The 12521-nt window shown below is 44.6% G+C and overlaps 1 protein-coding gene across 2 annotated transcripts in view; it reads right to left on the reverse strand.

The window, feature by feature from the left end:
• The window catches only part of macrod2 (mono-ADP ribosylhydrolase 2), an 855710-nt gene that overhangs the window by 41791 nt on the left and 801398 nt on the right, over positions 1 to 12521 (reverse strand). For both annotated transcript variants that reach the window (XM_080200007.1, XM_080200006.1), the window contains exon 10: positions 5134 to 5215. In XM_080200007.1, the coding sequence (XP_080056133.1) occupies positions 5134 to 5215 (82 nt within the window). The remainder of the gene's footprint in view (positions 1 to 5133; positions 5216 to 12521) is intronic.

Here is a 12521-nt window from a genome sequence, read left to right on the forward strand (position 1 = left end):
ACTTCCCAACCTGGCGCCCAACCCTCTGTTGCCCCTGCATAGCGGTTTCGCACCTATTTCTGGTACGGAGCTGACAGTGCCAGGAGACACACTTGGGGTTGGACGCCCAGTGCGGATCCTGCGGATCGGGCAATGCTTCAGTCTCCCAGCCCGCTGCACTGATTTTTTAGCGCAGCAGGATGGGAGAATCATCCCAATTGTACAAGCCCTTTTTGTTCAATCTTGCTTTAATTAATTTAAACATGAGGACAATAACATCCTAACAAGTCACTGCGGCTTCCAGGAACCTGGGGAAGATGAGTTGGCTGCTTTAATACATTTCAGTGCAGAAACAGACCACAGTTAAGAGGTCAGAGTGATTAGCTCACAAAGTAGATTGTCTTGTTTCAAAGTTCCTTGAACGTTTCTCTTTATCAGATACATAAATATTTTGAATGGAGGAGAAAAAAGGGTTCAATTGACTGACACGGGTAAGCATCATGCAGTTGGGGAAGGAGTGTTTTTGCTTTTCAGTTGGAGTAGGAAGGCAGTAGTATATCACAAGGATGGATGGGTTGGCTGATGAATGTGGGGGCAAGTCATGAGATGAAATACACTGAATCACAGTTGGCAGCCCCCACACCCAACATGTACACACACTGATCTACAGCTCTGCATCATGTGGAGATGCCAGCATTGGACTGTGGTGGGCACAGTAAGAAGTCTCACAACCCCAGGTTAAAGTCCAATAGGTTTATTTGGAAGCACGAGCTTTCGGAGCGCTGCTCCTTCCTCAGATGAGTCGAGAATTGGGTTCACAAACATGGCATATACAGACAAAGGCACAGTTACAAGATGATGCTTGGGATGTGAGTCTTTACAGGTAATCAAGTCTTTACAGATACAGACAACGTGGGAAACACATCTCCACTCGCACTGTCCGTACCTGTAAAGACTTGACTACCTGCTAAGACTTGTATTCCGACCATCATCCCTGTCTATGTAAGCTGTGTTTGTGAACCCAACTCTCCACTCACCTGAGGAAGCAGCAGTGCTCTGCAAGCTCGTGATTCCAAATAAACCTGTTGGACTTTAACCTGGTGTCGTGAGACTTCTTACTAAAGCTCTGCATGTCAACAAAAGGTAAAACAATAAAGGGCAACATCAGAAAGTCAGACAGCAGAGATTTAGATTTGCGAAGAGGGAAAAACGCTTCGATTAAACTGTCTAATTTAAGGAAGAATTCACTCATGGATGAAAAACCCAATAATTAACTCACCGAAATAGCTCAGTTGTGCAATTACTGTGCACTATGAAAAACACTAAATTAAAAAAAAGAATCTCAGCCACTGCAACGGCAGCAATGACAAATATTTCTTCTTGGTTCCAGAGATCAGCATCTCTTTCCACAAGACATTGAGTTTCCTTTTACTTTATTAGCGGTAAGGATGATTACCAGCTTTGTGCAGATGTTGCATATTGTGCTGTGCGTCACAGCCATTTTCAAATGCCATCCTTTTGAATAAATTGCTCTGATACATAGCACAAACTCTGCTCCCTGACGATATTAGTATTTCTGTACAAAAGCAAATGCTTAGCTTTATTATTTTCCAGGGAATACACGCATTTATTTCTGTTGTCACATCAGCTGCATGTAACCGCAGAAGTCTTCATTTCTTAACAGAGACTAACCTCCAAAAGATGCTTCGTAGGCTGCACACTGGCGCAGCGCCAGGAACCCGGGCTCGATTCTAGCCTCACGTGACTGTCTGTGTGGAGTTTGCATGTTCTCTCCATGTCTGCGTGGGTTTCCTCCGGGTGTCTGGTTTCCTCCCAAACTCCAAAGGTGTGCAGGTTAGATGGATTGGCCATGCTAAATTGCCCCTTAGTGTCCCAAAATGTGCAGCTTAGGTGAATTGGCCATGCTAAATTGCTCCATAGCACCCAAAGATGTGTAAGCTAGGTGGATTGGCCATGCTAAATTGCCCCTGAGTGTCCAAAAATGTGTAGGTTAAGTGGATTGGCCATGGGAAATGTCTGGGGTTATGGGGTTGGAGGGAGGGAAGGGGCAGCGGGCGCAGTCGGGGAAGCTTCTGGGTGAGATACTGTGTTGGTGAGTCAATGCAGACTCGATGAGCCGAATGACCTCCTTCTGCACAGCAGGAATTCTGGGATTCTGTGAAAATGTTTTGGTCATCCAGGGCCTGTGAAAGGCTCTATATTAATGCAAGACCTTTGTCACTCATGGCTTCAGACAGGTGTATATGGCTCCAGGGAATTTTCTTTTCTTCTTTCTCCTAATTTCCAACGTTACCCAAATTGTCTTGCTCCCACACTTACCCCCACCTTCTCTGAATTAGTGGTTGGATTTTCCTTTTGAGTTACGGTCATTCAAGTGGTTTTTTTGTGATGTAAGACCCCTTTTATTAAAAATTCCTTTACAGGATGTAGTGCCACTGTGTAGTCAGCATTTATTATCCATCCTTAATTGCCCTTTATATTAATCGAATTTAAATTCCACCAGCCGCTGTGGGTGGGATTTGAACCCTTGTCCACTGGGCATAAGCCTGAGTCTGTGGATTATATTCCAGTGCCTTTACCACTACACCACTGTTGCCCCTTGAATGCCATTCACACATACTGGGGCAGACTACCGGGGTGAGTTAAATAGCAAAAAAATTTCTATGCTATTGTGTGAAGTCATTTCGAGGGCAAGATTTCAGGATGGCTTTCATACATTTATAGTCACATGGAGGAACAGAACTTGAGTGTTGTTAAAAAAAAACACATGCTGTCGAAGCTTTTCATCCTGCATTCATCAGGACAAAGGAGGTGGGGGTCAGCTACCTTCTTTAACTGCCGCAGTCCACATGATGTTGATACACCCGCAGCACTGCCAGGGAGGGAATCCCAGGATCTTGACCTTCTGATGATGAAGAAATGGCGATATCACTCCAAGTCAGGGTGGTGAGAGACCCTGAGGGGAACTTGCAGGTAGTGGCATTCCCATCCACCCACTGCCCTTGTCCTTTTGGGTGTAGTGGCATTCCCCTCTAACTCTCCCCGGTATCCTGGAGAGACTCAGACTAATGCCCAGTGGACGCAGGTTCAAGTTCCACCATGGTAGCTGGTGGAATTTAAATTCAATTTATTCTCAGTAATGGTCACCATGGAGTTATCATTGATTGTCGTAAAATCACATCTGGTTCATAACCCCCTATAGGGGAAGGAATCTGTAGTTCTTACCTGGCCTGGCCTACACGTGACTCCAGACCCACAGTAATGTGGTTGACTCTCAAATGCCCTCTGAAATCATAGAATCCTGACAGTGCAGAATGAGGCCATTCAGCCCATCGAGTCTGCATCAACCACAATTTCATCCTGGCCCTATTCCTGTAACCCCATACATTTGGGTAGCACAGTGGTTAGCGTCAGGGACCCAGGTTCGATTCCCAGCTTGGGTCACTGTCTATGTGGCATTTGCACATTTTCCCCATGGGTTTCCTCTGGGTGCTTTGGCTTTCCTCCCACAATCTGAAAGACATGCTGGTTAGGTGCATTGACCCAAACAGGCGCCGGAGTGTAATGACTAGGGGAATTTCACAGTAACTTCATTGCAGTGTTAATGTAAGCCTTACTTGTGACTAATAAATAAACTTTACTTTTACCCTGCTAATCCCCTGACACTAAGGCCAATTTATCCTGGCCAATCAACCTAACCCTCACATCTTTGGACTGTGGGAGAAAACCGGAGCACCCGGAGGAAACCCAAGCAGGCACGGGGAGAATGTGCAAACTCCACACAGACGGTGACCTGAGGCCGGAATTGAACCAGGATTCCTGGCGCTGTGAGGCAGCAATGCCATGAAATGGCCTAGCAAGCCACTCCGTCGAATGACAAATAAGAACGGACAACATATACTGGCCTCGCCAGCATTGCCCACATCCCGTGAAAGAATAAAAAAGAAAATATATACATGCCAAATATTGTCAATGATGTTAGAATTGATCAGGTGTTAATAACATATTAACAGGATTTATAGTTGCCAATATGAGTAAACATTTACACTGGTGATTTTAGACCTTGGAATTGTAAAATTGAGTGGCAATGTGCATTAATAAACGCAAGAACAAAATAAGAAGTGACATCTGATTATTGCCCTCTCAGTTCTGTCTATGCAAAGTTGCTGTCCTATCATTTTGACCATTACTAACACAGCAATTTGTATATTTCATACCATGGAATAGAATCATAGATTCCCTACAGTGCAGATGAGGCCATTTGGCCCATCGAGTCTGCACCAACTCTCTGACAGAGTATTTTACCAGGCCCTCTCACCCACTCTATCCCTGTTAACCCTACTCATTTCCCATAGCTAATTCATCTAACCTACACATCTTTGGGCACTAAGGGGCAATTTAGCATGGCCAATCCACCTAACATTCACATCTTTGGACACTAAGGGGCAATTTAGCATGGCCAATCCATCTTACCAGCACATCTTTGGACATTATGGAGCAATCTAGCAAGGCCAATCTACCCAGCCTTCCCATCTTTGGGCACTAAGGGGCAATTTAGCATGGCCAATCCGCCTAACCTGCACATCTTTGGATAGTCAGGGGCAATTTAGTATGGCCAATCCATCTTACCGGCACATCTTTGGACATTATGGAGCAATCTAGCATGGCCAATCCACCCAGCCTTCACATTTTTGGACACTAAGGGGCAATTTAGCATGGCCAATCCACATAAGCTGCACATCTTTGGACACTAAGGGGCAATTTAGCACAACCAATCCACCTAATCTACATTTCTTTGGATACTAAGGGGCAATTTAGCATGGCCAATCCATCTAACCTGCACATCTTTGGACTGTAGAAGGAAACCCATGCAGACAACAGGGAGGATGTGCAAACATTTGAGGCCAAGGAGGCTATTACGTACCCAAATAAAGGACATTGTGTGACCAAATTGCCAGGCCTTCATTTAATGATTAAACTAACCCATTTGTGAGTTGTTCATCCCCTTAGAAAATCGCAATATCTTGCTGGCGAAATTGCGATCTCAGACCTCCCCCCATTCGCCAGCGATGTCATCAGTATCAAAGACTAAACCTTATTTTTTGTAAAATTGTACTTATTTAAATAACGCACCTATAGGGAAGTGGTGAAGCATCTTCTCCTGGTAGATCTTATGGTCACTTTCCAAGAAAACGCAGAAGATAACACGATCCACCTGGAAATAAAAGCACCAAGTTTAATTTTTGCTATAGAGGAGATCCAATATAACCTGCAACAGGGAACAGGATGTACATTTGAATGAAAAAAAAATTACAGGGCCAAGGGGAAAGGGGCAGGAATGTGGAATTAATCTGAAAACACTTTCAAAAGAGCCAGCACAGGTAATGATGACCAAATGGCCTCCTTCCATGATTCTAAGACTGAGAAAGGAAATAGTTTCCATATATTGTGGGCAAAAGAGAGATATGTTGCTAAAACTTTTTAAGCTTGCACTCATCGGGACAAACACAAGAATACAAAATTTCAAACCATCACAACAATTTCAGTCCAGGAGGAAAGGGGTGCTGATTGGTTGGCAAGTTGACTCTGATTGGCCAATACTACGTCATGTATTTACCTATGTCGTCCAGGCATTAGAAACAAGGGGGTGTAAATATTCTGGTCCCGCCTGCAGGCAGGATGGACAATTTGAAAGGTCAGGTGACCTTGGGCTTGAATTTCTGGTTCCAGGGTGGACGGGTCCGGAATGTTCCACCCAGGATTTACAAACGGCAAGTTACAAAAATGTTTCTATGCTGCTGTATGAAGTAATTTTGAGGGCCAGATTTCAGGATAACTATAATACGTTTGTAGTCACTTGGACAAGCAAAACTTGAGTTTTGTTGAAAAAAGAGACACGCTGTCAAAGTTTTTCATCCTGCACTCATCAGGACAAACTCATAAGGATACCGAATTTAAATGGAACCACAATTTATACTGCATGAGAATAGCATGCTGATTGGTTGGTAAGAGGACACTGATTGGTATAGGCATTGCCAGGGAGAATGTCCCAGGGGTCAGTTAACTGCCAAATATTTGTTTAAATAGAAGCGGGTACATCAGTTCTGATTGGTCAAGCACTGTCATGGGGAATGAATGGCTGTGCCCCAATCCTTTGTTCATCTGAAAATGGTGCAATGTATGGACACACTTCTTTTGTCTGCGAAGGATAAGGCTGTGTATGCAAATACAGTAAGAAGTCTCACAACACCAGGTTTAAGTCCAAACCAGTTTATTTGATAGTAAACCCACAAGCTTTCGGAACCGGTGTTCCTTCGTCAGGTGTGTAGAAGGTTCCGATCAGAGAAAGGCGTATAAAGACACACACAAGTTGATCAGAACCTTCCACATACCTGATGAAGGAACACCGTTTCCGAAAGCTTGTGGGATTACTATCAAATAAACTGGTTGGACTTAAACCTTGTCTTGTGAGACTTCTTGCTGTGTTTATCCCAGTCCAACGCCGGCATCTCCATATTATGCAAATATATGCAGCTTCTCGCATGCATAAGTGAGCCACGTTATAATATATTTAGTGAGCTACTGTAGAAAACATACCGTACAATAGATTGTTCATCAAAAGTTAAATTATGCCTCAGCAAAATGCTACATTGACTTCATACACTACTTAAAGAAACTTCACTGCTTTGTAAAAGTTAACTTTGATTGCACAGTGTGAATCAACACAATTTTCCAGCCAGTCACAATAATTCCAATTTGCACGGTGGCACAGTGGTTAACCCTGCTGCCTCACAGCACCGGGGACCCAGGTCCAATTCTGGTCTTGGGTCTCAGTTTGTGAGGAGTTTGCACATTCTCCTCGTGTCTGTGTGGGTTTCCTCCAGGTGCTCCAATTTTCTCCCACACTCCAAAGATATGCGGGTGAGGTTGATTGGCCATGCTAAAATTGCCCCTTAGTGTCGGGGAGAACTCAGAAGGTAAATATGTGGGGTTACGGGAATAGGGCCTGGATGGAATTGTTGTCGGTGTAGGCTCGATGGGCCAAATAGCCTTCTTCTGCGCTGTAGGAATTTTATGATTCAATCAACAGCTATTTGATTGCAACTGAAGAAACCCCATCTGGATGAAAACAAGAAAATAGCAAGATATAGAAAGATCAAAGGTACAGAATGAGGTCCTTCGGCCCATCATGCCTGTGCCGGCTGGGCGAAAAGAACTACTTGGTCTAATCCCATCTTCCAGCTTTTAGTCCGTACCTCTGTAGGGTACGGCACTTCAAGTGTGCATCCAAGTGTTTCTTTAGTAAGAGTGATGGTGGGTTTCTGTCTTGTTTGCCACCCTTTCGTGGTAGAGGGCTTCAAACCCCCACTAACCTCTCAATACCCCTCTAACAGTCCTGCCAATTACTTCAAATCTGAGCCTCATGATTAATGGCCTCTCTACCGATGGAAAACGGCTCCTTCTCTCCACTTTGCCTGGGCATGGTAGCACCGTGGTTAGCTCTGCTGCCTCACAGCACCAGGGACCCAGGTTCAATTCCAACCTCGGGTCACTGTCTGTGTGGAGTTTGCACATTCTCCCCGCGGGTTTCCTCTGGGTCTCCAGTTTCCTCCCACAGTCCAAAAGTGTGTAGGTTAGGTGGATTGGCCGTGCTAAATTGTCCCTCGGGGGATTAGCAGGGTAAATATGTGAGGTTGCAGGAATAGGGCCTGGACGGGATTGTGGGCGGTACAGATTCGATGGGCTGAATGGCTCCCTTCTGTGCTGTAGGGATTCCAAATTCACCTGCTCAGCCTTCTCTCTTCAAAAGAAACTAACTCTAGCCCATTCAGTGTTGTTTTCTCATTGTTAAAACCTGCTTGTATATCTCTTCTGTGCCTTTTCTAGAATGTTCAAAATAAGTGAGAAAATAAACTGCATTAACAACACATCAGTCGCTGGTGTATGGGCAGGATACTGACGCCAAGTATCAATTTTTCACACTGACTGTTGCTCTTGAGTTGAATTAGTCAGCGTTCCAGCATTTGGAGGAGCTATTGGAACGCAGATTTGGATAAAATGGTTAAACCGGCTCTATTTCAAAGAACATCAGGGGAGTTATCTCTGGTGCCCTGACCAACATTCATCCTCAATTAACAACGTGCATGAAAATACAGATTATCTGGTCATTGACACATCGATGTTTGTGGGAGCTTGCTGTGCGTAAATCCACCTGCATCCTTCATACAGTCAACCGCTGACCACACTTCAAAAGTGCCCCTTGGCTTAAGATGCTATTTTTACCTGAGGTTGTGTGCTAATGGACTCACTGAAACCTCAGTGCCATTCCTAATGGCAGCAATCCGTGAGCAGGAACTTTTCTAGGAATGGGAGTTCTTGTCAGTGATATAGAAACATAGAAACTAGAAGCATGAGTAGGCCATTCGGCCCTTCAAGTCTGCTCTGCCATTCATTATAATCACGGCTGATCATCAAATTCAATATCCTGATTCCCCCCATATCCCTCGATCCCTTTAGCCCCAAGAGCAATATCTAATTTCTTCTTGAAATCACACAACGTTTTGGCCTCAACTGCTTTCTGTGGTAGTGAGTTCCACACATTCACCATCCTCTGGGTCAAGAAATTTCTCCTCACCTCAGTTCTAAAAAATTTACCCCTTATCCTCAAAGTAACACCCCTAATTCTGGACTTCCCCACTATTGGGAGCATTCTTTCTGAATCTATCCTGTTTAACCCTGTTAGAATTTTATAAGTTTCTATGGGACCCCCCCTCACTCTGCTAAACTCCAACCATTGTCAATTGTTGAAAAAACCCATCTGGTTCACTAACGTCCTTTAGGGAAGGAAATCTGCCGTCCTTATCTGGTCTGGCCTACATGAGACTCCAGAGCCACAGCAATGTGGTTGACTCTCAACTGCCCTCCAGTTGAGAGTCAACCCCCACATTCTAACTGAGTTAGTATCTCCTCATAGGACAGACCTGCCATCCCAGGAATCAGCCTGGTAAAGCTTCACTGTATTCCCTCTATAGCAAGGGCATCCTTCCTCAGATAAGGACACCAAAATTGCAGTGAAACAGCCCTATCCTTATACTCAAATCCTCTCACTATGAAGGCCAACATACCATTTGTCTTCTTTACAGACACAAGGCTGTCTGCTCTTTCGAGGTACATTGCAGAGAGTTCTGGTCTGGTACAATGGCAGTGAAACTTAAGTAGCCAGGGAAAGGAGAGGGACAATGGCAATGTGGAAGGCAATGGATGGAAAGAGGTTAATGATATAAAGAATGGAGGAGAAACCTTTTGAGGTGAGATATTGGTGTGAGCGTGGAACTCTCTACCACATGAGAGCATAGATAGATTCAAGACAAAACTAGATAAGTACAAGAGGGACAACGGAATATGTGATAGGGTTAGATGAAGAGGGTGGGAGGAGGTTCAAGAGGAGTTTGAATGCTGGCATGGATTAGATGGGCAGATTGGCCTGTTTCCTTAGTTTAAAGGTTTATTTATTAGTGTCACAGGTAGGCTTACGTTAACACTGCAATGAAGTTACTGTGAAAATCTCCTAGTCGCCACACTCCGGGGCCTGTTCAGGTACACTGAGGTAGAATTTAGCACGGGCCAATGCACCTTAACCAGCACGTCTTTCAGACTGCGGGAGGAAACCGGAGCAGCTGGAGGAAACCCATGCAGACACGGGGAGAACATACAAACTCCACACCGACAGTGACCCAAGCTGGGAATTGAACCCGGGGGCCCTGGCGCTGTGAGGCAACAGTGCTAACCACTGTGCCACCGTGCTCTGTAAATACAGTGTAAAAATTAATGCCAGTCTTGGTTCATTCCTCTTAGATTTGATTCACTGAGGATTATACCAGATCACCTGGAGGCAACAGAAACTATACTGGATAATTGATAAATAATAATAAATAACCACTGTAATCCAAGCGAGACAGGCTTTTCCAGTAGCACGCCAAACCCTCAAACATAATACATCATTAATAAACTGCCTACTTTAAATTCCCCTACATAAAGCTCACTGCAGTCTTATTTATTGCTTAAGTAAATATCACTATGGAACAATCTAGTTTGAAAGACCCTGAGACAGATCACTTAGACAAATAATTGTGTCATCTGATATCATTAATCAGACACAGCTTCAATTATCTTTTAATTGCGCTTGCAAACAACATTTTCTAATTAAAAAAAAACAATCTGACAATCAAATAATCACAGAATCTCTAGAGTGCAGAAAAAGGCCATTTGACCCATTGGATCTGGGCTGACAATAATCCCACCCAGGACCTATCCTCGTAACCCCATGTAATTACTCTGCTAATCCCCCTGACACTAAGGGGCAATTTAGCACGGCCAATCCACTTATCTTGCACATCTTTGAACACTGAGGGGCAATTTAGCACGGCCAATCCACCTAACCCGCACATCTTTGGACTGTGGAAGGAAACCAGAGCACCCGGAGGAAACCTACAAAGACACGTGGGAGAATGTGCAAACTCCACACAGACAGTGACCCAAGGTCGGAATTGAACCCGTTCCGTGGCACTGTGGGAGGTGTGATTTTCACAGTAACTTCATTGCGGTGTTAACTTAAGCCTACTTGCAACTCATAAATAAACTTTGCTTTTCACTTTGTGAGGCGGCAGTGCTAACCACGGTGCTGCAATTTAGTTGAACACTATGGAACCTGTCGGGGTTACAACAGATACGGAAATTAGTTGAATTGAGTCCGGAGGCCAACCATCCTTCGGAATATTTATATCTGTCAGGTGCAGAGACAAACTTGGTAATGGGAATGAGCTTCAGTGAACAGCAGAACGTGGTTGCTCAGTTGTCTCAGCGGCCACAGACATAGCGACACCGTCCCCATTTGTCTTCCTCGCTGCTGTCCTGAAGCGAGTTACAAAGTGATGCATGTTCGGAATGCCGAAAGGGTCCCGCTTTTCCCGCACTTCACAGTGAAAGGGTGGGGGGGGGGGGGAAGGGAGCTGACACACACACACACACACACACACACACACACACACACACACACACACACACACACACACAGAGGTAATCCTGTACCCAGCGAGTCGGGGCCAGGGCGGAGTAAGATGGATGTACATTGCTGAGTGATGAATGATAAAATGAAAGGCAAGGCAATGTACATGCAAATTCAATGAAGAGACGAAGAATGGATTGAGCCCACAGCAACACTATTAATATTTAATATGCAATTTCACGTCCGATCTACTACTTCTGAAGGAGTCCATCTGGAATAGATATGAGGAAGTGTCAGTAGGACAAGTTCAGCTTGTGTGGACTGAGGCTACAGACACAGCAAATTGCTCATATATTGATGCCCAGTGTTATTTATTAGCATGAAATCATCAAAGTGGAGCTTGGTTCATTGCAGGGTCGCACCGTGAGGGCTCTAAGCAGAAAGGGGAAAAAAAAACATTTCCGTCAATGCAAAACTTGTCAAAGAGATGCTTTAGTTTTTCTGCAGTTTTGTAGGAGGAATGATAAGGCTGATTATCTCATTTTAATATCTCCGTGAGGTAGCTGTCCCCAGCTTTAAATTATTAATTACATCGTAGATTAAAACCAGGGATTGAGCATTATCCATGGATGAGAAATCACTAGTCCTACTTTATCCCCAATAATACTTAAAAAAAAAATGAAATACTCTGAGGGTCTGAATGATATATCAATGCGCACTGCCACAGAGTGCTGACAAGTCCTTTCAGCCCTCCCAGTGAGCCACCTATCTCATCACGTTACAGGAGTCGTGCACAAACTAGCATAAACAAGAGCTTTCAAATATAAGAAATAGGAGCAGGAATAGGCTACTCAGCCCCTTGAGTCTGCTTCACCTGATCAGCAGTTTCCTGCGTTATTCCCATATTATTAATTCCCCAAGCGCCCAGTGCTCTGTCTTGAATACCAACGTCCAGAGCCTCGGGGGGTAGAGAATTGCAGAGATCCTTAATCCTCGAACGAAGAACCTGCAGTTCCCAAATTAGTGGGAGAGACTTGGATCCGAGGGCATAGCCTCAGAGTAAAGGGACGACCCATTATAACAAAGAACAAAGAACAGGAACAGGCCCTTCGGCCCTCCAAACCTGTGCCAGTCACATTGTGCTATCTAGACCAACAGCCTGTATCCCTCTATTTCCCACCTGTTCATGTGTATCCAGAAAAGGCTTAAGTGTCACTAACATGTCTGGCTCGACAACCTCACTTGGCAGTGCATCCAGGCCCCCACCACCCTCTGTATAATAAGTTCCCCGCACAGCTCCACTGAACCTTTCCCCCCTTACCTTGAACCCGCTCCCCCTTGTAATTGTCATTTCTGTCCTAGGGAAAAAGCTTCCAACTGTTCATCCTATCTATACCCCTCATAATTTTATAAACTTCTATCGGATCGCCCCTCAGCCTCCATCTTTCCAGGGAGAACAATCCCAGTTTATTAAATCTCACCTCATAGCTAATATCCTCCATACCAGGCAACATCC

The sequence above is a fragment of the Carcharhinus amblyrhynchos genome, chromosome 12, assembly GCF_965287045.1.
Source record: "Carcharhinus amblyrhynchos chromosome 12, sCarAmb.v2.hapA, whole genome shotgun sequence".
NCBI classification, from domain to species: domain Eukaryota; kingdom Metazoa; phylum Chordata; class Chondrichthyes; order Carcharhiniformes; family Carcharhinidae; genus Carcharhinus; species Carcharhinus amblyrhynchos.